General features: G+C 43.3%; 1 protein-coding gene across 1 annotated transcript in view; it reads right to left on the bottom strand.

Annotated features, from left to right (window-relative positions):
- The window catches only part of LOC120872910 (ATP-binding cassette sub-family C member 12-like), a 28,389-nt gene extending 14,113 nt beyond the window's left edge, over positions 1 to 14,276 (bottom strand). The window contains exons 1-6 of the mRNA XM_040253595.1: positions 14,158 to 14,276; positions 9,733 to 9,888; positions 6,354 to 6,501; positions 5,833 to 6,066; positions 4,372 to 4,545; positions 3,821 to 3,968 (exon numbers count right to left, since the gene is read on the bottom strand). Coding sequence (XP_040109529.1) covers positions 3,821 to 3,968; positions 4,372 to 4,545; positions 5,833 to 6,066; positions 6,354 to 6,501; positions 9,733 to 9,888; positions 14,158 to 14,276 — 979 coding nt within the window. The remainder of the gene's footprint in view (positions 1 to 3,820; positions 3,969 to 4,371; positions 4,546 to 5,832; positions 6,067 to 6,353; positions 6,502 to 9,732; positions 9,889 to 14,157) is intronic.
- Between the last annotated feature and the right edge of the window lie 10,177 nt (positions 14,277 to 24,453).

The raw sequence follows: 24,453 nt of genomic DNA, 5'->3' as shown, positions 1-24,453 counted from the left end.
AAAATAATACAAATGAGTTGATTTATAAAATAGAAACCGACTTATAGACATATAAAACAAAGTTATGGTTACCAAAGAGGAAGAGGTAGGGAGATGGATAAATCGGGAGTCTGGTCTTAAAAGATACTTGGGCTTCCCAGTAGATCCTGGTAAAGGATCTACTCAGTTCCTTTAGGTGATGGTTGGATCCCTGAGTTGGGAAGATCCCCTGGAGAAAGGCACAGGAACCCACTTCAGTATTCTTACCTGGGAAATCAGACACGATTTGGTCAGACATGACTTGGTCGGACACAACTTAGCAACTAAACACAAAAGTCGGACATGACTTAGCCACTAAACTACCGCAAACCAATCTGAATATTTTTCAGATTCTTTTCCATGTCATCCATACATGAATATATACAAATACATGTGTACTGAGTTGCTTCAGCCATGTCTGACTCTTTGTGACCCTATGGACTGTAGCCCACGAGGCTCCTCTTTCCATGGAATTCTCCAAGCATGAATACTGGAGTAGATTGCCATGCCCTCCTCCAGGGGATCTTCCCGACTCAGGGACTGAACCCATATCTCTTGTCTCCTACATTGGCAGGTAGGTTCTTTACCACTGAGCCACCTGGGAAGCCTATATATATGTATAACTGAATCACTTTGCTGTTTACCCCAAACTAGCACAACACTGTAAATCAACTATGTGTGTGCATGCTAAGTCACTTCAGTCATGCCCAACTCTTCGCAACCCTATGGACTGTAGCCCACCAGGCTTCTCTGTCCATGAGATTCCCCAGGCAAGAATACTGGAATGGGTTGCCGTGCCCTTCTCCGGACCCAGTGATTCAACTTGCATCTCTTACAGTTCTTGCCTTGGCAGGCATGTTCTTTACCACTAGCGCCACCTGCTTCAATTAAAAAAAAAAAAAAAAAGCATAACTTCTGCTGGATCCTCCTGCAAATTAGTGATAAGGGCTCCTGCTGAGAAGTTTAAATGAGAGGAAGCACAGACAGCCCTGAGCACAACGCCTGTACGGCATGTACTGGGGGCTCAGTGCTTGTCAGCTGCCATTGCTGGATGGCTTCCAAGGTCCTTTCCAATCTGATTCCTTGTGTGTCAGGAATCATACACTCAGATGCCTACAGGTAAGTAATGTAAATAAAGGGAGCGGGCAGAGAGCAAGACCAGAGCGAGGGTGTCCCAGGCTCACTAGACTGTTCTGAAGTCTGAGATCTGGAATTTCGTGAGACATCGCCCTACATTTAAATCTTGGGAACTAATAGAAAAAGTTAAAGTACTGTAGGAGCCAAACAAAACACATATGCCAGCCTGAAGACTGCCAGATTGAGGCCCGTGCCCTGTGTCTCAGGAACAGCTACAAAACCCCAAGAACATGTCTGCCTTCCGTAGTCCAGATGACACCAAGACTCTGTACCACTTTCAGATAGAATTCAAGCATCCCTCCCCTGGTGTTTAAAGTTCTCAACACCAACACCAGCCTCCTCCACAGAAACCCTTCCACGTTAGCAGCATGGTGCCACAGCCCTGCTCGGGGACTGTGGCCTATGGACCAGGTGCTGGGCTGAGCCCTGCACAGGCAGGCTCTCATTAAGCCACTCTCCCTACCGCGTGGCAAAGGAGAAGCCATCACTATGCCCCCCGACAGTAGAGGAAAGTCTTCCTGGGCTAAGTGACTTGCTCCTTAAGAGGTCAGGGCAGAATTAGAATCCAGTTCTGGGATTCAACACTTGCTGTCCACACAGCCTTCCCCTCGAGAACAGCAGCCACCTCCTTTCCGAGCACAGCCTCTAGGCCTTTGCTCCTGCCCAGTGGGGCTTCCCAGCTCCTGCGGTGTCCACATCCCTCCTGTCTTTCAGATCCTTTTTAAAACGCCGCCTCTGCCGGAGCCTTTTCCTCATCTCTCATGCCCACGGATCTCCTCTCAGTTTCTGTTGTGGCTTTTTACCCATTTTATTCTATAATTAATTCACGTGTTTGCTTATTATTTTAAATAAATTTTAATCTGATGTCTACTGTATGCCAGGGGCTGTGCCTGGTTCTGGGGAATATAGGGGTAAAGAGGGTCTCAGCCTTTCCAGTAGGAGCAATAGACAAGAAATAGACAAGTAAATAAGATCATTACAAACTGTGTTGGGTGATATGAGAGAAATGAACAGGGAGACAAGACTAAGAGCTAAAAAAAGAGGGAGTGGACCTGCTCGGGACTGTGGTCAAGAAGGCCTCGTGCGCCACTGACGTTACTTTAGGAGACCCACAGTTAAGACAAAGTCAGCACAAACAACTAGCAGAAGACATTCAAGGCAGAGGGAGCAGCAGCTGCAGAGCTCCTGAGGCATGAATGGATGCGGATGCTGCTTTAAAAACAGAGGATCCGAGTGGCTCATGCGGAGCTACCAGCCTGGGATAAGATGTGATGAGGTCAGGAGGTCAGCAGGGGTCAGATGGTGCTGGATCTAATAGGCTGAGATCTGGAATTTTGTGAGACATCGCCCTACATTTAAATCTTGGGAACTAACAGAAAAAGTTAAAGTACTGGAAGGAATCTGGACTTCATTCAGAAGTCCTAAATTTGAAAACACTTAAGTGTGATAAGAAGTCACTAAAGATTTTTCAGCAGGGGAGAGACAGGATCTGATCGACATTTTTAAAAGGTCATTCTGTTGAGTGCATCATGGATTTTATGGGGCAGGCAGAAAGCAGAGGTTGCATCTAGAAGTTCTTTCCATAAATGGGAAGGGAGAGGATATTGGCTTGGACTGGGGTGGCAGTGGAATGAAGAGAAGTAGACAGATTCTGGATATATCCTAGAAGCAGAGCCAACAAACTTATAGCTATTTTTGAACTTAGTTAGCTCATCCTTCCTTCATTTTAAAAATAGAGATCCTTTCTAATTATTTTGTGTGACTCCTGTGGCCTTGTACATAGTAGAAACTTGGTACATATTTATTGAATTAAATTGACTTACATTGAATTACATAAAATGGAATCAAATATAATCACATCAAATAAATTGTATTAAAGTGAAGTTCAATGTGCACGGAAGTATTTCTGGCTCTTGAAAGAGGGTACATAAGGCTGCCAGTGTCCCAACCTGGGACACTTCCTTTGGCAAGCTCAAAAGCAGATTTTCTAAAGCCACTTTTGAAACTGTGGATACACAACTTTGGATCCAATTACAGGCTGGTCTACAAGTGTAATTGTAGATCCAGACAGTCGGTTGTAACAGTGGTTCAGATCATTAACTGGTCAACCACCTGAGTCTATGTCGGCAATTATGTAAATATTCCTGCAATTAGATTTGCATTTTTATTTGATTGAGAGTTTTAAATATCATCTTTAAAAAAAAAACAGCTATATATGCATTCTCCTATCTGCCTAAAGCATGTCAAGTCAGTGGGACATCCAATCCTGATGAGGCTGGTGCCAGGAAGGAGGGGACACGTGTATAAGTGTGAGTGCATACATGTGCCCATATGGAGAGCTTCCAAGTCAACGAAATAGCCTGAGCCAGCTCTTCTGCTCATAATGCTTTAGTGGATTATTTTTGTGAAGGGTAGCTGGCCAGTACAACCACTCGCCAGCCTCAGTATGGCTAAACCATATGCCACTCACCTACTAAGCTTTGGGTTCCCTAGAAGAGATGCCTGGGACTATTCCAAAATCTCTATACTCTTTTGAAAAGCCTGCAGATCAGCTTGGAAGTCCCCTCAGTCCATTTCCAGAATTCCCAAACCCAGAATCTTAAGAACCCATTGGAAAAGCACACTCTACGGGGTAAGTGGTTCTATCAGCCGTTGCTTATCCTACCTCGGATGCTGTTGGTAAAAGATCTCTCCCAGGCATACATTTTAATCAGCTTGATGCAGGTAAGAAACTCATTCATTGTCTGAACTCGCTTGTCTGTCACTGAAATTGCTGATTGTCGGAAAGCTGAATTGAGCTTAGCCAGAAACATCTGAAATCAAGGTACAGTGTTCAGAGAGAATTGCTGAGTTGCTGTTGGCCTAAAAATCCAGGGATTGGAGTGTAGCTGCCAGGAAAAGTTCTAAGGGAGAGATTCTCAGCTGAATCCTTCCATTGAGTTGTGGTCAATGTTCTCTGGGGACACAACCTGAGTCTGGCCAGGTGATACAGATGCATGAATCACCAGGATACAAGGGAAGCACTGGGGACTTTGACAAATTGAAGAAGCATGCCCCCTTCCCCAGGGCATTCAAATTCAAGTTCTTTAAAAACTATACTGTCCATGAGCCCAAAGTAAGGGCTCAGGTTTCAGGGCCAGGCCCGGGAAGCAAAGCCTTCTACCCATTTCAGTGAGAGTGTGTGTGAAATACAACTGCAAAGACAGGCTCTATTACCTGGATGGGGATGAATAGCATATACACGGATATCCCGATGAAAGCTGTGGGCCCCAGAATGAAAAAGGCGTACACTGCACAGACAGCCATTAGGATAGGGATGGTGGCTGGCAAGGGACAAAACAAGGCAGCTTCAAACAAGGAATAGCTATCACTCGATAGTATATTGAGCACCTGGAAAGAAAGCACACAGGTTCAGGCTTTGGAAGGGCCACCCGAGCATTTCCTCAACTGACGGCTTTTGGAATGGCTGGGGCATCTGCGGAAGGAAAGGGAAAACTGCCTTAAAGGGGTTGGAGGTCATCAGAGAACCAACACAGTGAGTTTTGTGAGTTTCACTCTAGTATGACTCTGGAGAAGCCCGTCTTTTAGGACTGAGAATCCCAATGAAGAAAGGCGTAAATACCACCTAGGAGTACATCGGCAAAGCCCACTGTCTACCTGACAGCTCTCTCTCCTCCTTCTTTGTTAGCTCAACCCTGCTTAATCAGGGCATCCATGGGCCCTGGAAAAAGAGCACATTTCCAAGCCTGTTTTGTGAAAGCATTGTGGCCATGTGGCTGTGCTCAGGGTAATGAGACACAGGTCAAGAAGCTTTGGGGGTGAATTCTGACAGGGAGCCAACTCGACTTGGAAGACTTATCCCTTTCTCTTCTCTGCTTCTTCCTACCATTTCTCTGAAACATGACTGGATGTCTGGACCCGCAGTTTCCATCCTGAACAATTATGGAAACCATGTACTAAGGTAGTGATAAAGACAGACAGACGAGCCTGGAAGCCCCCATTCCAGCCCTCGATCACCCTCTTTCAGACTCCTTTCACACAGAGTGAAATAAATTCATCCTGTTTAACCCACTGTTATTTGGGGGTTTTGGTTTTACACAAGTGAATCTAATCACAATTGATACCGGATGCTTTAAACAAACTGAAAGAGCAACTGAAAGAAACAGTCTTTTCCCTTACCTCACACTACCTAGGGTTCCCTTGGCCAGGGAAATATTCTCATGTAAAAGGTGGAGTTTTTATTGCTGAGGATTAAGGGCTTAAGGAAATGTCAACTCTAAAGTCCAACAGGCATGGTCTTTGTTGTGACTTGGCATCCAAAATGCTACACAGTTGGAATCATCAGATCCATTAGTTAATTTTATTAAATGCCGTAGCATGCTCTGTACTGCTCCGATGTCCTCACTGACAGTCAGAGGGGCTGAATGAGGTCACCCGTAAGCCCTGTTCCAACTGGAACAGGGAAGCCTCTCCAAATTCTCCAGCTCAAATAGAGTCCTCCTTTCTCTGAATTCTTCTGGTATTTTGAGTGTCCGCCACTTTACTTAGTGGGAAGAAGGGAAATGATAGACAACCAAAAGAGGGGGCAGATATTCCACCCCGGAAGCACACCTCACTCATATTCAGAAAAGTCTGAATGCAGTTTCCTAAAGTTAGACTCCTTCTGGACCAGCTTACCTCACCAACAGAGATGTGTGTCAGCGTCTTGAAGGACACCAGGTTTTCGAAAACCAAGGTGGAGATGGCCACCTTCAACCGGATTGCCGTACGGTAATTTATGGCCCAGGCAAGGGCCCAAAAGAGGACTTTGGTAAACTCAGTGGTGAAAAGGGCTGCGCACAGGCCAACGCCAATCCAGACCTTCCTGGAGACGCTTTCGGTCTGCTGGAGGATTTGGTGAATGAGAACTGTCTGTAAAACAGTGCGGAGGGGAGAGGAGAGTGCCGCTGGGGTTCAAGGTAGGTACAGGAGGCTTCAGATAATGTCAGCAAGCAGACTTTATGAGGCAAACGTTTTAATTAATTTCAGTGGTAGCTGCCGTGCTTGACAAGGATTAGCTTTATGAAAATTCTCCCCCAAGGAGTGCAAAGATAACAACAATGTACTAAACCCACCAGCTCATAGAGAAAGTAACTAATAACATTCTTTGCTTGTCTGGGGACCTGGGAGACAAGGGCAGGAAGGCCCACTGCACTCACCGGCCCTATGGCTGCCATGACAATGCACAGGATGTTGGCCACGATATCCATCAAAACACGCGTCCTCTGGAATTTCCAGACCACTCGGCCCAGAGAGGCTTTCTCGGGACCCATCCTCTCTACCTCTTCATCCCAAAGGATTCGAAATCTGTGACAAAAGAACAGGAAGAAGGAAAGGGACTTATATTCCCACTTGCTATTGAAAGCTATGCTGATGGATAAAACATTGCAAGGATCCACAACCCACATCCCTGGCAGAGGCAGCTTCAGAACAACATTAGTCATTAGTTCTCTCTTCTTTTACAGCAGGGGTCCCCAATCCCTGGGCCACGAACTGATACCCATCTGTGGCCCGCTAGGAACTGGGCTGCATGGCGGGAGGTGAGCAGCGGGTTTCATCTGTATTTACAACAGTTCCCCATCGTTCAGTTACTGCCTGAACTTTGCCTCCTGTCAGATCAGTGATGGCACTGGATTCTCATAGGAGCATGAACCCTACTGTGAACTGCCATGCAAGGGATCTAGGTTACACGCTCCTTATGAGAACCTAATACCTGATGACCTGAGGTGGAGCTGAGGTGGTGACGCTACTGCTGGCGAGTGGCTGCAAATACAGATTATCCTTAGCAGAGAGATTTGGCTGCAGCTGCTGCTGCTGAGTCGCTTCAGTCGTGTCTGACTGTGCGACCCCATAGACGGCAGCCCACCAGGCTCCCCCGCCTCTGGGATTCTCCAGGCAAGAACACTGGAGTGGGTTGCCATTTCCTTCTCCAATGCATGGAAGTGAAAAGTGAAAGTGAAGTCGCTCAGTCTTGTCCGACTCTAGCGACCCCATGGACTGCAGCCCACCAGGCTCCTCCGTCCATGGGATTTTCCAGGCAAGAGTACTGGAGTGGGGTGCTACTGTCTTCTCTGGATTTGACTGCAGAGACCACAATAAGTCAACTGCTTCCAGACTCATATCAAAACCCTATCAGTGAGTGGCAAGGGACAATTAAGCTGCATCTGGTGGGCTCCTGGGGTAGCGAAGAGTTGGACACAACTGAGAGACTGAACTGAACTGAACTGGTGGGCTCCTACTGACTCTGCATTAAGGTGAGTTCTATAATTATCTAATTATATACCACAATGTAATAATAATACAAATAAAGTTCACAATAATTGTAACATCCTTATTATATGTAATATGAAATCAATAATATATAATATGAAACCAATCCCCTCACCCCTGATCTGTGGAAAAACTGTCTTCCACAAAACTGGTCCTTGATGCCAAAATAACTGGGGACCACTGTTTCACAGGGTGGGTGGGACATGGGACCGGCAGTGGCCAGAGCCCTGACACAGAACAAGCTGGGATCTGGCATTTGGGCTCTTTCCAGGCCCTGATTTCCTCCTCCTGCCTGTCCCTGGCACAATACCAGTTGTGACAGAAACACAGAGGCAATAGAGAAATCAAGAAGAAAGTCTCCAGTGCAAGGAGGAGTTTGTCCATGTCAAAAATCAGAACAGAGGCCAGTGTGCCAGGCATGTAGGGGCACAGGGAGGCAAAGCAAGGCCAGATCTCACGGGACTTCATAGTCCTCAGGAAGGAGATTCGATTTCATTCCAAGTACAAAGGAAGCCATTGCAGGTTTTTAAGCTGATGTGACAAGATTACTTTACATATCTAAAAGAACATCTGGCTGCTGTGAGAATAGTGGGTTATGAGGGTGGGGAGCAGAGAGACCACCATGGAAGCCCATCCAGGTGGGAGGTGGCTGAGAATTTACAGAAAGGTAGACAGTGGAGACATTGGGACTTACAGATGAATTAGATGCGGGAGAAAAGGAGAACTGTGGGAATGGAGTTGACAGAGATGGAGAAAGGGAATATCATCAGGCAGGGCTGAGGATCAAGAACATAGCTTTTGATGTAGGATACTTGTGAATCATCCAAGTCCTGTTGGATGGTGGGTGTATGAACTCAGAGTCCGGAAGAGAGGCATGGACTGAAGATCACGTGTTACTAAGGTTGTCAAGCATGTGTTTGGAAAAGGATCTAAGCTGATGTTGGGTAGAAGGAAGGCAACATTAAAAAGAGAGAGAGGGGTAGAAGGAAAACCTGGTACTCCTCAGACACTGGTCCAGCCCATTTCTCTCTGTGCTCCCTGGACTGTAGGTTTTGGAAACCACCACTGGCTGAGATTTCTTCGAGACACGGATAAGGGGATGTGAAGGCACAATTGTAGGAGCATGATTGGAACTCACAGCCCGTCAAGCATATAGACCAAAAAGAAGGAGAATTCCAGAAGAAACAAATGCAGAGAGACGACTTTGAGAGCTTCTCCACTGCTTAAAACAATGCAGCCATTAGAAAGAATGAAGGAACTGGGCTGCACAGCAGGAGGTTTTTATGCTGTGGAAAAATATAAACTCTTAACTGAAAATAGCAAAATGGTTAACCATGAAATAGTATGCTTCAGTTTTTCTTCAAAGGAAAAAAAGATGACCTGTCAGTAGGAAAGAAGAAGAGATATTGATCTGCAGAAGATGGTAGCACAGGGTGTGTTTAATCAGAGTAGAAAAAATTCCAGACAGATGCAAACCAGCATTTAACATTGTTGACCTCTGGGGAATGGGGTGGGCGTATGGTGGGGGCACTTCCACTGCTTAAACTTCTGTTGCTTTAACATTTCTGTAATGAATCTGAATTAGGTTGAACCACTGAAATGTATGTTTTGGCAAGTCAAAATTATCAAATATTTCATTCGGTTCAACCGAAATGCATTTTGTAATACGAAAGTCCACGATGTTCTGTAATAACCTAAATGGGAAAAGAATTTGAAAAACAATAGATACCTGTGTGTGTATCTGAATCACTTTGCTGTAACATCTGGAACTAATACAACATTGTTAATCAAGTATACTCCAATATAAAATAAAAAAAAATTTAAGTCCAGTGACAACTTTTAAAGTGAAATAAAACACCGTGGCTGGCACAGCAGGCAGCAGCCCAGGTGGAGTCCAGCCAGCACAGAGCAAAGTGAGATTCCAGACACTCCTGTCCTGATGCGGTGATCCTACGAGCCAGCTGACAGCTGCGCCCGAGTGGTCCTGGATCCTCAAGCTCTCAAGAAGCTCTTTCTCTCCACCAACTCTCCCCAGTATTCACCTCCCCGGAGACTAGGCCAGGAAGCAATGAAAAGTGTGATTCTGCCAGTCAGACTGTGAAATATTAGCCCAGTCAGCCCAGCCCACATCTCAGGGAGGAGCCAGGGGGAGTGGCCACCAAGACTGGTGGGTGGAGATTTCCCCATGGGGAAACGGGAGCACGTAAAAGGGCTCGCAGGTCCCTGGGCTCCTCTCTAAACGAAACAGACCCGAACAAACCCCCGTACCTTTTGGCATTGGTGTCGGATGAGTCATACAGCGACAGAGGGGGCAGGGTGTCCACAGTCAGCGTGTGCTGGTAGCCTTGCACCATCACGGGTGTGAGCCAGGAGAAAGTAGCAAACGAGAGGAGCCCTGCGTCATCCACAGGGTTGGGCGCCAACCTGAAGCAGACAAAACGCTCGGTGTCCCAGGGTGTTGGGGTCCTTGCCTTGAGTGCCTGGCTAGAATTCTAAACTACAGTGATAACCATAGCCACTCTCAGGTGGCGACTCACATCACAGCCCTGTGAGCAGCCCTGTGCTGGGCCAGCTCCTGCTAGCTTGTAAGAGCTGATTTTTAGGAATTCTGCAAGTCAGTTGTTAAACATAGCCAGTATTAAAAATTGAATTACATAAATGTAAGTAAATTATCTTAGAGACAAATGCAATCAATATGCAAAACTCATAGCTTCCTAGATTATTTTACTGGATTTTACTCATGGACGTGAATCTGAGTGAACTCCGGAAGTTGGTGATGGACAGGGAGGCCTGGCGTGCTGCGTGCGATTCATGGGGTCGCAAAGAGTCGGACACGACTGAGCGACTGAACTGAACTGAACTGAACTGAACTGATTCTTTCAATTATTTAAGTCTATGACCTCTGTGGTGGAAATAGCACACATAATGGGACTCTCTTACCATGCATCCATTCTCAACTTTGCAATCAGTGACAGCATGTTGAAATAAGCCATGATGGGAGAATTTACACCATAAAAAATGAGAAGTGCTACAAACGAGGGAATTCTTTTAGTGAGCCAGTTGTTAAACATTTAGCAATGACCACCCCATGGAAAAGAGGGTACCTGCTTCATTTGCCATGAGGAAATGGAGACCAGGTAGCTGATCATCAGAGGAGTTGGGCACCTGGCTTTTGCTCTTGGGAGGACGGGGAGGGTCAGAGCAGGGTGTGGGGGTGACCCCGCCCAAGGAGGCAAGAGCTAAAGTCAAACTCATGGTTTATTGTGAGGATGGAATGAATTAATGTATTTAAGCTACTACACAATACTGGGCTCCCCTGGTGGCGCTAGTGGCAAAGAATCTGCCTGCCAGTTCAGGAGATGCAGGTTCAGTTCCTGGGTCGAGAAGATCCCTGGAGGAGGAAATGGCAATCCACTCCAGCCTTCTTACCTGGGAAATCCCATGGACAGAGAAGCCTACAGAGCCTACAGAGGTGGGCGGCGGTCCATGAGTAGTAAGAGCTGAACACAACTTAGCTACTAAACAACAACTATGATATAAATATTAGCTAGCAGATAAAGAAGGAGGACAGGGGAGATGGAAGGGAAAAAGGAAAGCAATAAGGGAGGAGGAGGAGATGTGTTTCTGCCCTTGAGGAATTAACCATGTAAGATGGAATAAGAGTCAGAGACACAGGGTGTTATCTACTAATTCCTGAGTGTTTGCTATATTCCAGGCCCTGGAAGAGCTTTGTACTTGTAGCAGATACTGTCAAGATGCTCTGAGTCACAGACTTTGTGTAGACTTTGTCACATTTACCTCCAATCTCAGCTGTGGAGGACAATGCTGTACAGCTTGGGCTCTGCTGACAGTGTCCCATCTCACAGGTGTGTTGTGCCTCTTTTCACTACCTTCAGGGTCTTCTCAGAGCATAAGTGTAGCCCAGAATTTCAGGGGGCTAATGACGGCTCAGACGGTAAAGCATCTGCCTACAATGCGGGAGACCCGGGTTCAGTCCCTGGGTCGGGAAGATCCTCTGGAGAAGGCGATGGCACCCCACTCCAGTACTCTTGCCTGGAGAATCCCATGGACGGAGGAGCCTGGTAGGCTGCAGTCCATGGGGTCACTAAGAGTCAGACACGACCGAGCGACTCCACTTTCACTTTCAGTGCCTGCAGGAAGAAAACCTAACTAATGCAGTATAAGAGCCCACAGACAAATGCCCCCACCTCCCACCCTATGGGTAGAAAACTGTATACTTCTGGAGGGGGCCTCGTAGGATCCAGTCCCACGTCTACAAGCAGCGACACTGACAACACACACGCGCTCCTTCCCTGCCACACGCTCCCTAAACCTTCCCTCCTGCCGCTGGGCATCACCTCCCAAGTCAGCTACCTGCACCCAAGTTTTTGTCATGTTCTGCTTTTGGGAGAACCCAAGCTAAGATAGTATTCAGTTCAGTTCAGTCGCTCAGTCGTGTCTGACTCTTTGTGACCCCATGAATCACAGCACGCCAGGCCTCCCTGTCCATCACCAACTCCCGGAGTTCACTCAGACTCACAACCATCGAGTCAGTGATGCCATCCAGCCATCTCATCCTCTGTCGTCCCCTTCTCCTCCTGCCCCCAATCCCTCCCAGCATCAGAGTCTTTTCCAATGAGTCAACTCTTCTCATGAGGTGGCCAAAGTACTGGAGTTTCAGCTTTAGCATCATTCCTTCCAAAGAAATCCCAAGGCTGATCTCCTTCAGAATGGACTGGTTGGATCTCCTTGCAGTCCAAGGGACTCTCAAGAGTCTTCTCCAACACCACAGTTCAAAAGCACCAATTCTTCGGCACTCAGCTTTCTTCACAGTCCAACTCTCACATCCATACGTGACTACTGGAAAAACCATAGCCTTGACTAGATGGACCTTAGTCGGCAAAGTAATGTCTCTGCTTTTCAATATGCTATCTAGGTTGGTCATAACTTTTCTTCCAAGGAGTAAGTGTCTTTTAATTTCATGGCTCCAGTCACCATCTGCAGTGATTTTGGAGCCCCCCCAAAATAAAGTCTGACACTGTTTCCACTGTTTCTCCATCTATTTCCCATGAAGTGATGGGACCAGATGCCATGATCTTCGTTTTCTGAATGTTGAACTTTAAGCTAACTCATGAATAATGTATTAATACTATGTGCCTGGTGCATAGTAAACATTTCCCAAAGGGTAACATTAATGCATCACATGATATAATCCTAACAACAGCCCAAGTATTTGGGTGATATTATGATCCCATTTCATAGACAAGAACATCAAGGCAAAAAGAGGTTATAGTACTTGCCCAAAGTCTTATAGCTAGTCAGTGGTGAAGCAGGAAATCAAGACCAACACTTGATTGACCAACTCCCATCTTTCTCTTAAGCACTATATCACACTGCCTCTCCACAAAATTGTGAACAGAGCCAAAACAGTGGGTAGTTAGAGCTCTCCTGCCTGGAACTAAAGATGGTAGCCCATGCCGTGACCCTTCAACCTTCACCTCTTACCTTAGAGTGTTCACAGGTTTATCTTTGGTCTACATATTCTGAAAGGAGAGCAGTGCTATGTCATCTCACCATGGAGATGTCACTTGGCCTTCTGCTGCTCAGAGGACAGGTTATAGGGCACTTCTCATGTAGAAAAGGTGTGTGTGCTTGTGTGCATGTGGGTTCAGCTGCTCAGTCATGTCCGACTCTTTGTGACCCCATTGACTTTAGTCCCCGGGCTCCTCTGTCCATGGGATTCAAACCCTCATCTCCTGTGCTCCTGCACTGGCAGACAGACTCTTAACCACTGAGAAAAAGCAGCTTTTTAAAACATTATAGTCAATGTAATGTTAAGAATACACATATAGTAATATAACATCACATTATAGTTAAGCATGTGAGCTTGAAATTCAGACTTCCCGAGTTCCTATTCTGCAATTTAACCCAATTCTCTCTCTCCATCTGTGTTCCAGACCCTTGCAGCTTCTTCCTTCAAGATGTCAGATCTGTTTCTCCACGCACCTTGGATCTGGGCTTACATGTGACTTGATTTGGCCAATAGAATGCAGTGAAAGAAATGGTGAACCTAGTGCAGGCTAGCCTGCTGGAAGTTCATAGTCCATGGGGCCCACCTTCCCCCAGCCCATCACCCCCAGAAGCACAGCCATCTTGCTGACCAGCAATGCATAGGAAAATCTGGTCAAGCCCAAAACAATCACCGTTTTTTTAGCTCAAGTTGCTGAACCACGTATAAAATTTCAAGCTAAAGAAATGGTGATTGTTTTAGGCTACTAAGTGCAGAGGCAGTTTGTTACAAAGTGATATCTAGGTGATTAACTTTGTGCAAGCTATTTAACCTTTCTGTGCCTCTCTTATTCGCACATCAGATAAATATAATCACAACACGTCCAGGGTGGTTGTGAGGAGTGAATGAGAAGATATTTGTAAAGCACCCAAACAGGTCCTGGCACATGGCAAGCTCTCCTTAAACATTGGCTGTTGCCTCCTTTCCACCAAAGGAAAGGAGGATTCTTGAAGTGAATGGTCAATAAATTTTAAAAATGGATGGATGGATGGATGGAAGGCCAAAAGTACAAGCATACAGAGCCGCAACTTAGGGAGCAGGGGCAGTGTCCACTGTCCTGATGGGCTGGAAATGATTCCTGGAAGTTCTGCCCAGACCTCCCTTCAATCCTCCTCCTGACTTACCTTGCATAGGGTCTCACAGGGATCATGGTCTTCAGGCTGGGGTCATATCTCTCTGTAAATGATCTCCGCTGGCCTCGCCGGTCCAGATCAGAGATAAGGTAGGGGCCATCACCCACCATCTTGATGGCAGTCTAGAGCCCTGGGCTCCTGGTCTAGCGACCTTCACTCTGCAGCAGAAAGGTAAGGAGATGAGAACACTCTGAAATGGGGTTAGGCAGCCCCTACTCCACCCAGATCAGCGCCAGTCTGGTTTCACCAATCAACCTTTCACATCATGGGGGAGAGTGTAGATGCCCCATAATTCCCTCAACTCCACCAAGAGGCTTCCTTATGAGCAAAGACATTCTGTCCCTCTTTTTCCCCATTTTGGGCTGACCGGGAGAAAAGGCTAAGGCAGGTTTTCTACCAGGAGCCAGCCCATGACCATGCCTAAGTACCAGCCCAGCAAAAGAACCCAAGAAGCTGTGTTTGCTGCCTTAATGTGACCCAGATTGAAGTTTGTCACACATACAAACCCCCTTTTCTCCCTAATTCTTTCAGATACCCACATTCCTATGTCTCCATACCCCAAGGATCAGAGAACTTCAAAGAAACCACCTCTCGGGACCAGACACATCTGATCAAGTCTGCACCCTTCCCTCCACTTCTGTGACAACTGTCCCAAAGAGAAGTCAAAAATTTAGGTTGAGGGGACACTTTTGGGAGTGCCTGTCCAGTTCACAAACCAACCACCCCATTCACCAATCACCTAATCCTAAGTAATAGAGAACAATTCCCGAAGGTTTTCTATGCCTAGTTCAAACTCTTTCCCGGTACATAGCTCTATTCTTGCCCTAAAGTTCCATGACATTCTGCTCCTCATATTCTATCAATAAACTCTCTTTTTTAACCTAAATTATCCCAGGTTAGTTTCTGTCACTAGCAACCAGAAGCCTCACCATTATAAATACACAAATCCTATGAATTCACTATGGAATTTTTCATGACCAGAAACATAAAGTTAATCAATCCCCATTGAGGTTTTAATGGCTGATAGACCTATGGCATTTCAGAGTTGGTGGTAACCTCAAATGCAATCGTTACAAGCTCCTCATTGTTCAGAAAAGTAAACAGAGGTCCAAAGAAGAGAAAGCATTTACTCAAGAGTATATTAGTGACATCAATTCATGGCTAAGATATACCTCATTTATGCTTCTCTGCCTCCTGTCCAACAAAAGCAATTTGTAGGTGAATCCACAGAACTGACTCTGAGAAAACCTCAGAGTCCCTAGCAGGACTAACAGAAGGTGTTTCTCTCCCAAAAACAGTTAGTAAAGACTAGAAGAGATGACTACTACTTTAAATGCAAATGAGAAATTTATCAAAGAGATGAAATCATTAAAAAGAACCAAAAAAAAGCATGCTGGATCTGAAAAATGCAACAAATAAAATGAAAATTATATTAAAGAATATTAACAGCAAGAAAAACATAAAAGTTGGAAGATAAGAACTTTGAAATTATCCAGACAGAGAACAACAAAGGAAAAACAGTGAAGAAAGCCCACATTATCTATGGCATACAACCAAAGGAAACAATATGCAAATTATTGGGGTTCCAGAAAAAGAGAGGAAGAAGGGGATAGAAATCTAATTTAAGGGAATAATGACTGAGAACTTCTCAAATTTGGTAGAGATTTTCATATCCCATTTCATGAAGTTAATAGGTCACCAAACAAACTGAACTTAATGAGATCCTCTCCAAGTCACATTTTAATAAAACTGTCAAAAATCAAACTACAAGAGAATCTAAAAAGCAGCAAGAGAAAAGAAGCTCATTACTTGCAAAGGAATTCCCATAAAGGTATTGGTAGATTTCTCAGCAGAAATCTCACAGGTCAGGAGAGAGTGGGCTGGTATATTCAAAAGAAAAAACTGCCAACCAAGAATACTGTATCTGACAAAGATACTATTCAGAAATAAAGGAGAGATAAATATTTTCCAGATAAAAGCTGAAGGCTTCATTACCTCTAAACCTACATTAAAGAAATGCTAAAGTGAGTTCTTCAGGCTGAAATTTAGATCTCTGATCTGAAAACATATGAAAATATACAGCATATTGGTAAAGTAAGTATATAATCAAATTCAGTATGCCCTACTTCCATAATATGTAGTGTGTTAGCCATGATGGGTGAAGCTGTCTTCCCTCCCTGATGCTTACCTGGGGCCAAACTATTGTGGAGCTAATGAAGATAATGGCAACCTCCTTCAAAAGGTCCCATGCATGTATTGCTATACTCAGTGCCCCAAACCCTGCAGCGGGCCACCATGGACCCACGCCTCCACTGGAGACTCCTGGACACTCACAGGCAAGTCTGGGTCAGTCTCTTGTCGGTGCACTGCTCCTTTCTTCCAGGTCCTGGTGCACAAGGTTCTGTTTCTGCCCCTCCAAGAGTCTGTTTCCCAGTCCTGTGTAAGTTCTGGCAGCTCTATGGTGGGGTTAATGGTGGCCTCCTCTAAGGGGGCTTATGCCGTACCCAGGCCTGCTGCACCCAGAGCCCCTGTCCCTGGGGCAGTCTACTGCTGACCTGCACCTCCATGGGAGACACTTAACACAGTTCTGGCTCAGTCTCTGTGAGGTACTTGGGTCCTGGTGCACACAGTTTGTTTAAGCCCTCTGAGCATTTCTGGTGGGAATGGGGTTTGATTCTAAATGTGAATTAGCCCCTTCTACCATCTTGCTGGGGCTTCTTCTTTGCCCCTTGGATGTGGGGTATCTCCTCATAGCCACTCCAGGTCCTACCCACTTACTGGGGTTTCTTTGACCTTGGACGTGGGGTGTACCTTCACAACTGCTCCAGCAAAGCACAGAATCCCTTAGAAGAAATGGAGTAACCATCATAGTCAACAAAAGAGTCTGAAATCCAGTACTTGGATGCAATCTCAAAAATGACAGAATGATCTCTGTTTCCAAGGCAAACCATTCAATATCATGGTAATCCAAGTCTATGCCCCTACCAGTAATGCTGAAGAAGCTGAAGCTGAATGGTTCTATGAAGACCTACAAGACCTTCTAGAACTAACATCCAAAACAGATATCCTTTTCATTATAGGGGACTGGAATGCAAAAGTAGGAAGTCAAGAAACACCTGGAGTAACAGGCAAATTTGACCTTGGAGTATAGAATGAAGCAGGGCAAAGGCTAACAGAGTTTTGCTAAGAGAACACACTGGTCACAGCAAACACCCTCTTCCAACAACACAAGAGAAGACTCTACACATGGACATCACCAGATGGTCAACACCAAAATCAGACTGATTATATTCTTTGCAGCCAAAGATGGAGAAGCTCTATACAGTCAGCAAAAACAAGACTGGGAGCTGACTGTGGCTCAGATCATGAACTCCTTATTGCCAAATTCAGACTTAAATTGAAGAAAGTAGGGAAAACCACTAGACCATTCAGGTATGACCTAAATCAAACCCCTTATTATTATACAGTAGAAGTGAGAAATAGATTTAAGGGACTAGATCTGAAAGACAGAGTGCCTGATAAACTATGGATGGAGGTGCGTGACATTGTATAGGAGAGAGGGATCAAGATCATCTCCAGGAAAAAGAAATGCAAAAAGGCAAAATGGCTGTCTGAGGAGGCCTTACAAATAGCTCTGAAAAGAAGAGAAGTGAAAAGCATAGGAGAAAAGGAAAGATATACCCATTTGAATGCAGAGTTCCAAAGAATAGCAAGGAGAGGTATGAAAGCCTTCCTCAGTAATCAGTGCAAAGAAATAGAGGAGGTATGAAAGCCTTCCTCAGTAATCAGTGCAAAGAAATAGAGGAAAGCTCTATTCCTGTATCTATTACCTTTAACCTTTCTGTGCCTCACTTATTCACACATCAGAAAAATATAATCACATCCAGGGTGGTTGTGAGGAGTGAATGAGATGTTTGTAAAGCACCCAAACAGGTCCTGGCACATGGCAAGCTCTCCTTAAACATTTGCTGTTGCCTTGCCATTTGGCTCCAGGTAAACAGCAGGGAGGGAAGACAGCTTCACCCATCATGGCTAACACATTACATATTATAGTAGTAGGACATTCTGAATTTGATTATATATTTACTTTACCAATATGCGGTATATTTTCATGTTTTCAGATCAGAGATCTAAATTTCAACCTGAAGAACTCATTTTAGCATTTCTTTAATGTAGGTTTAGAGGTAATGAAGCCTTCAGCTTTTTATCTGGAAAATATTTATCTCTCCTTTATTTCTGAATAGTATCTTTGTCAGATACAGGAAAGAATGGGAAAGACTAGAGATCACGTCAAGAAAATTAGAGACACCAGGGGAATATTTCATGCAAAGATGGGCTCAAAGAAAGGACAGAAATGGTATGGATCTAACAGAAGCAGAAGATGTTAATAAGAGGTGGCAAGAATACACAGAAGAACTGTACAAAAAAGATCTTCATGACCCAGATAATCATGATGGTGTAATCACTCACCTACAGCCAGACATCCTGGAATGTGAAGTCAAATGAGCCTTAGGAAGCATCACTATGAACAAAGCTAGTGGAGGTGATGGAATTCCAATTGAACTATTTCAAATCCTGAAAGATGATGATGAAAAGGTGCTGCACTCAGTATGCCAGCAAATTTGGAAAACTCAGCAGTGGCCACAGGACTGGAAAAGGCCAGTTTTCATTCCAATCCCAAAGAAAGGCAATGCCAAAAATGCTCAAACTACCACACAATTGCACCCATTTCACATGCTAGTAATAATGCTCAAAATTCTCTGAGCGAGGCTTCAGCAATACATGAACTGTGAACTTCCAGATGTTCAAGCTGGTTTTAGAAAAGGCACAGGAACCAGAGATCAAATTGCCAACAGCCTCTGGATCATCAAAAAAGCATGAAAGTTTCAGAAAAACATCTATTTCTGCTTTATTGACTATGCCAAAGCCTTTGACTGTGTGGATCACAATAAACTGTGGGAAATGCCGAAAGAGATGGGAATACCAGACCACCTGAGCTGCCTCTTGAGAAACCTGGATGCAGGTCAGGAAACAACAGTTAGAACTGGACATGGAACAATAGACTGGTTCCAAATAGGAAAAGGAATACGTCAAGGCTGTATATTGTCACCATGCTTATTTAATTTATATGCAGAGTACATCGTGAGAAATGCTGGGCTGGATGAAGCACAAGTTGGAATCAAGACTGCTGTGAGAAATATCAATAACCTCAGATATGCAGATGACACCACCCTTAAGGCAGAAAGTGAAGAAGAACTAAAGAGCCTCTCAATGAAAGTGAAAGAGGAGATTGAGAAAGTTGGCTTAAAGCTAGACATTCAGACGACAAAGATCATGGCATACAGTCCCATCACTTCACGTCAAATAGATGGGGAAACAGTGGCAGATTTTACCTTTTTGGGCTCCAAAATCACTGCAGATGGTGATTGCAGCCATGAAATAAAAAGATGCTTACTCCTTGGAAGGAAAGTTATAGCCAACCTAGACAGCATATTAAAAAGCAGAGACATTACTTTGCCAATAAAGATCCATTTAGTCAAGGCCATGGTTTTTCCAGTAGTAATATATAGATGTGTGAGTTGGACTGTGAAGAAAGCTGAGCACTGAAGAATTGGTGCTTTTGAACTGTGGTGCTGGAGAAGACTATTGAGAGTCCCTTGGACTGCAAGGAGATCCAACCAGTCCATCCTAAAGGAAATCAGTCCTGAGTGTTCATTCGGAGAACTGATATTGAAGCTGAAACTCCAATACTTTGGCCACCTGATGTGAAGAACTGACTCATTGTAAAAGACCTTGATGCTCGGAAAGATTGAAGACAGGAAGAGAAGGGGACGACAGATGATGAGATGGTTGGATGGTATCACTGACTCAATGGACATGAGTTTGAGTAAACTCCGGGAGTTGGCGATGGACAGGGAGGCCTGGCATGTTGCAATCCATGGGTTCACAAAGAGTCAGACATGACTCAGCAACTGAACTGAACTGAACTGATATCTATAAAATGTTTTGTGTAAGCTCATGGTAACCACAAAGCAAAATCCTACAATAGATTTGCAAAAGATAAAGAGAAGGGAATCAAATCGTAACACTACAGAGAATCATCAATTCACAAAGAAAGGCAGAAAGAGAGGAAGAAAGAAACAAAGACACTACAAAACAGTCAGAAGACAATAAGATGGCACTAGAAAGTCCATATGTATTAACAACTACTCTAAGTGTAAATGCATTAAATTCTCCAATCAAAAAGCATAGTGTCTGAATGGATTTGAAAAAACAAGACACAACTCTATGTACCTACAAGAGATTCATTTCAGCTCTAAGAATACACAAAGGTTCAAAGTGAAGGGATGTAAAATGATATTCCATGACAGTGGAGACCAAAAGAGCAGGGTAGTTACACTTATATCAGAGAAAACATCAGTAGTTCAGTTCAGTTCAGTCACTCAGTTGTGTCCGACTCTTTGTGACCCCATGAGTCGCAGCACGCCAGGCCTCCCTGTCCATCATCAACTCCCGGAGTTCACTCAAACTCACGTCCATCGAGTCAATGATGGCATCCAGCCATCTCATCCTCAGTCGTCCCCTTCTCCTCCTGCCCGCAATCCCTCCCAGCATCAGAGTCTTTTCCAATGAGTCAACTCTTCGCATGAGCTGGCCAAAGTACTGGAGTTTCAGCTTTAGCATCATTCCTTCCAAAGAACACCCAGGACTGGTCTCCTTTAGGATGGACTGGTTGGATCTCCTTGCAGTCCAAGGGACTCTCAAGAGTCTTCTCCAACACCACAGTTCAAAAGCATCAATTCTTCAGCACTCAGCTTTCCTCACAGTCCAACTCTCACATCCATACATGACCACAGGAAAAACCATAGCCTTGACTAGACAGACCTTTGTTGGCAAAGTAATGTCTCTGCTTTTGAATATGCTATCTAGGTTGGTCATAACTTTTCTTCCAAGGAGTAAGTGTCTTTTAATTTCATGGCTGCAATCACCATCTGCAGTGATTTTGGAGCCCCCCAAAAATAAAAAGTCTGCCATGGTTTCCACTCTTTCCCCATCTATTTCCCATGAAGTGATGGGAACCAGATGCCATGATCTTAGTTTTCTGAATGTTGAGGTTTAAGCCAACTTTTTCACTCTCCTCTTTCACTTTCATCGAGAGGCTCTTTATTTCTTCACTTTCTGCCATAAGGGTGGTGTCATCTGCATATCTGAGCTTATTGATATTTCTCCCGGCAATCTTGATTTCAGCTTGTGCTTCTTCCAGCCCAGAGAACGCATACCTTTAGCCAAAAACTATATGAAGAGACAAAAGTTATTACATAATAGTAAAGATGTCATTTTATTAAGAAGATATGATAATTATATTGGGGATATATATCCCTAATATTAGAGCATCTAAATATATTGTTAATACTAACAGATGAGGAAGAGAGAAATAGATAATATAATATTATAAGGGACTTCAATACCTCACTTTCAACATTAAATAGATCATCCAGATAAATAGATTATCTAGATCATCAATAAGGAAACATTGGGCTTGAAATATCCTTTAGATCAAATGGACCTAACAAACATGTATAGAACATTCCATCCAACTGAGTAGAATACACATTCTTCTCAAGTGCACATAGAATATTCTCCAGGATAGAGGATGATATGCCACAAAACAAGACTTAGCAAATCTGAGAAGGTTAACATCATATCAAGTATCTTTTCTTACCACAATGGTATGAAACTAGAAATCAATAGCAGAAGGAAAGCTGAAAAAAATCACAAGTATGTGGAAATAAACAACACACTTCTGAGCAACCAAGGGGTCAAAGAAAAAAATAAAAAGGGAAATAAAAATAATCTTGAAACAAATGAAAACAAAACATACCCACACCTATGGGATGCAGCAAAAATAGTTCCAAGATAAAAGTTGACAGTGATAAATGCCTACATTAAGAAAAAAGAGAGATCTAAAATAAACAATAACTTTATACTTCAAGGAACAAACTAAGTCTACCAAAGCGGAATGAAGGAAATAAGTATCAGAGAAGAAATATGTGAAATACAATATTGAAAAACAATTGAAAGGACCAATGAAACAAAAGGCTGGGGAGGGGAATATCAAAGATAAAATTGACAAGCATTTAACTAGTCTAAGGGAAAAAAAAAAGAAATGAAATGAAAGAGTAGGCAGAAATTCAAAAAATAGTAAGAGACTATAAACAATTATATACCAACAAATTCTGTAACATGGAGAAATTCATTGAAATATACAGTTTATTAAGATTGAATTGGGAGAAGGCAATGGCACTCCACTCCAGTACTCTTGCCTGGAAAATCCCATGGACGGAGGAGCCTGGTGGGCTATAGTCCATGGGGTCGCTAGGAGTTGGACACAACTGAGTGACTTCACTTTCACTTTTCACTTTCATGCATTGGAGAAGGAAATGGCAACCCACTCCAGTGTTCTTGCCTGGAGAATCCCAGGGGCAGGGGAGCCTGGTGAGCTGCCATCTATGGGGTCGCACAAAGTCGGACACGACTGAAGCGACTTAGTGGCAACAGCAAGATTGAATTATGAAGAAACAGAAAATCTTAACAAACCAGTTATGAGTAAGGAGATTTAATCATTAATTGGAAATCTCTTAACAAAGAAAAGCCCAGAACCAGATGGTTTCGGTAGTGAATTCTAGCAAATAAATAGAGTTAAATGACAGTCTTTCTCAAACTCTTCCAAAAAATTAAAGAGGAGGAAATATTCCCAAATTCATTTTGTGAGGCCAGTGTTATCTGATGCCAATGCCAGATAAGGATGCTATAAGGAAAAAAAAGAGAAAACTACAGGCCAATTTCCCTAATAAATATCAATGTAATAATATTAACAAAATATTAGCAAGTTTAATTCAATGACACATTAAAAGGATTATATGCCATGATCAAGTGGGACTTATCCCTGGGATGCAAGGATGGTTCAACAACATAAATCACTAAATAAATACTCCATACTTACAGAATAAAAAATAAAATCATGTGATCATCTCAACAGATGTATTTTTAAAAAAATACAACATCCATTCATGATAATAAAAAGAAAAATCTTAGGTATAGAAGAAAAGTACCTGAAAATAATAAGGCCATATTTGACAAACCCATACATAATATCACACTCAGTGGTAAAAGGTTGAAAGCTTTTCATCTAAGATCAGAAAGACAATGATGCGTACTCTCACTACTTCTATTCAACACAGTATTGGAAACCATAACAATTGACAAGAAAAGGAAATAAAAGCCATCCAAATTGGAAATAAATAAATAACATTGTCTCTGTAGATGATATGACTTTATATAGAGAAAATTTTGAAGGCTCCACCAAAAGAACCATTGTTACTAATCAACAAATTTAATAATGTTGTAGGAAATATCAGCACATAACCAGTTGTGTTTCCATACACTAAAATAAAATATCTGAAAAAGAAATAAAGAGAATAATCCCATTCACAGTAGCATCAAAAACAATAAATACTTGTGAATAAATTTTACCAAGGAAGTAAAAGATCTGTACACTGAAAACTACAAGGCTTAGAGGAAAGAAATTGAAGAGATGCAAACAAATGGAAAGATATCTTGTGTTCATGGATCAGAAAAATCAATACTGTTAAAATGCCCATGCTACCCAAAACTACCTATAGATTCAATGCAATGCTTATCAAAATTCCAATGGCATTTTTCACAGAAATAGAAAAAACAATCCTAAAATTTGTATGAAACTGCAAAAGACCCTGAATAGCCAAAGCGATCCTGAGAAAGAATAAGAAAATTCTTTGAGGCACAAAATTGTTGGAGGCACAAAACTTCCTAATTTCAAAATATGCTGCAAAGCTTTATTAATCAAAACAGTATGATATTGGCATAAGAAAAGATTCATGGACCAAGGAAACATAGTTAAGGGCCAGAAATAAACCCTCACATACACAGTCAACCAATATTTGACAGTAGAGTCAAGAACACTCAATGAAGAAAGGATAAGCTCTTCAATAAAAGGTATTGGGAAAAACCATATAATCACATACAGATTAAAATTGCATTCCTATCACACACAACCGACACTTTTAAATCAAAGACTTAAAACATAGGACATGTAATCATAAAAATCCTAGAAGAAAACATAGGGAAATAGTCTCAGCAGGTATTTTTTTAATATGACGTCAAAAGCACAAGCAAAATAAAAAGTAAAAACAATTAAGTAGGGCTACATCAAACTGAAAAACATCTTCACAGCAAAATAAACAATCA

This window comes from Oryx dammah, unplaced genomic scaffold (assembly GCF_014754425.2).
Source record: "Oryx dammah isolate SB20612 unplaced genomic scaffold, SCBI_Odam_1.1 HiC_scaffold_13, whole genome shotgun sequence".
NCBI classification, from domain to species: domain Eukaryota; kingdom Metazoa; phylum Chordata; class Mammalia; order Artiodactyla; family Bovidae; genus Oryx; species Oryx dammah.
The sequence above is the reverse complement of the archived record's forward strand: the minus strand, read 5'-3'. Positions and strand labels throughout refer to the sequence as shown.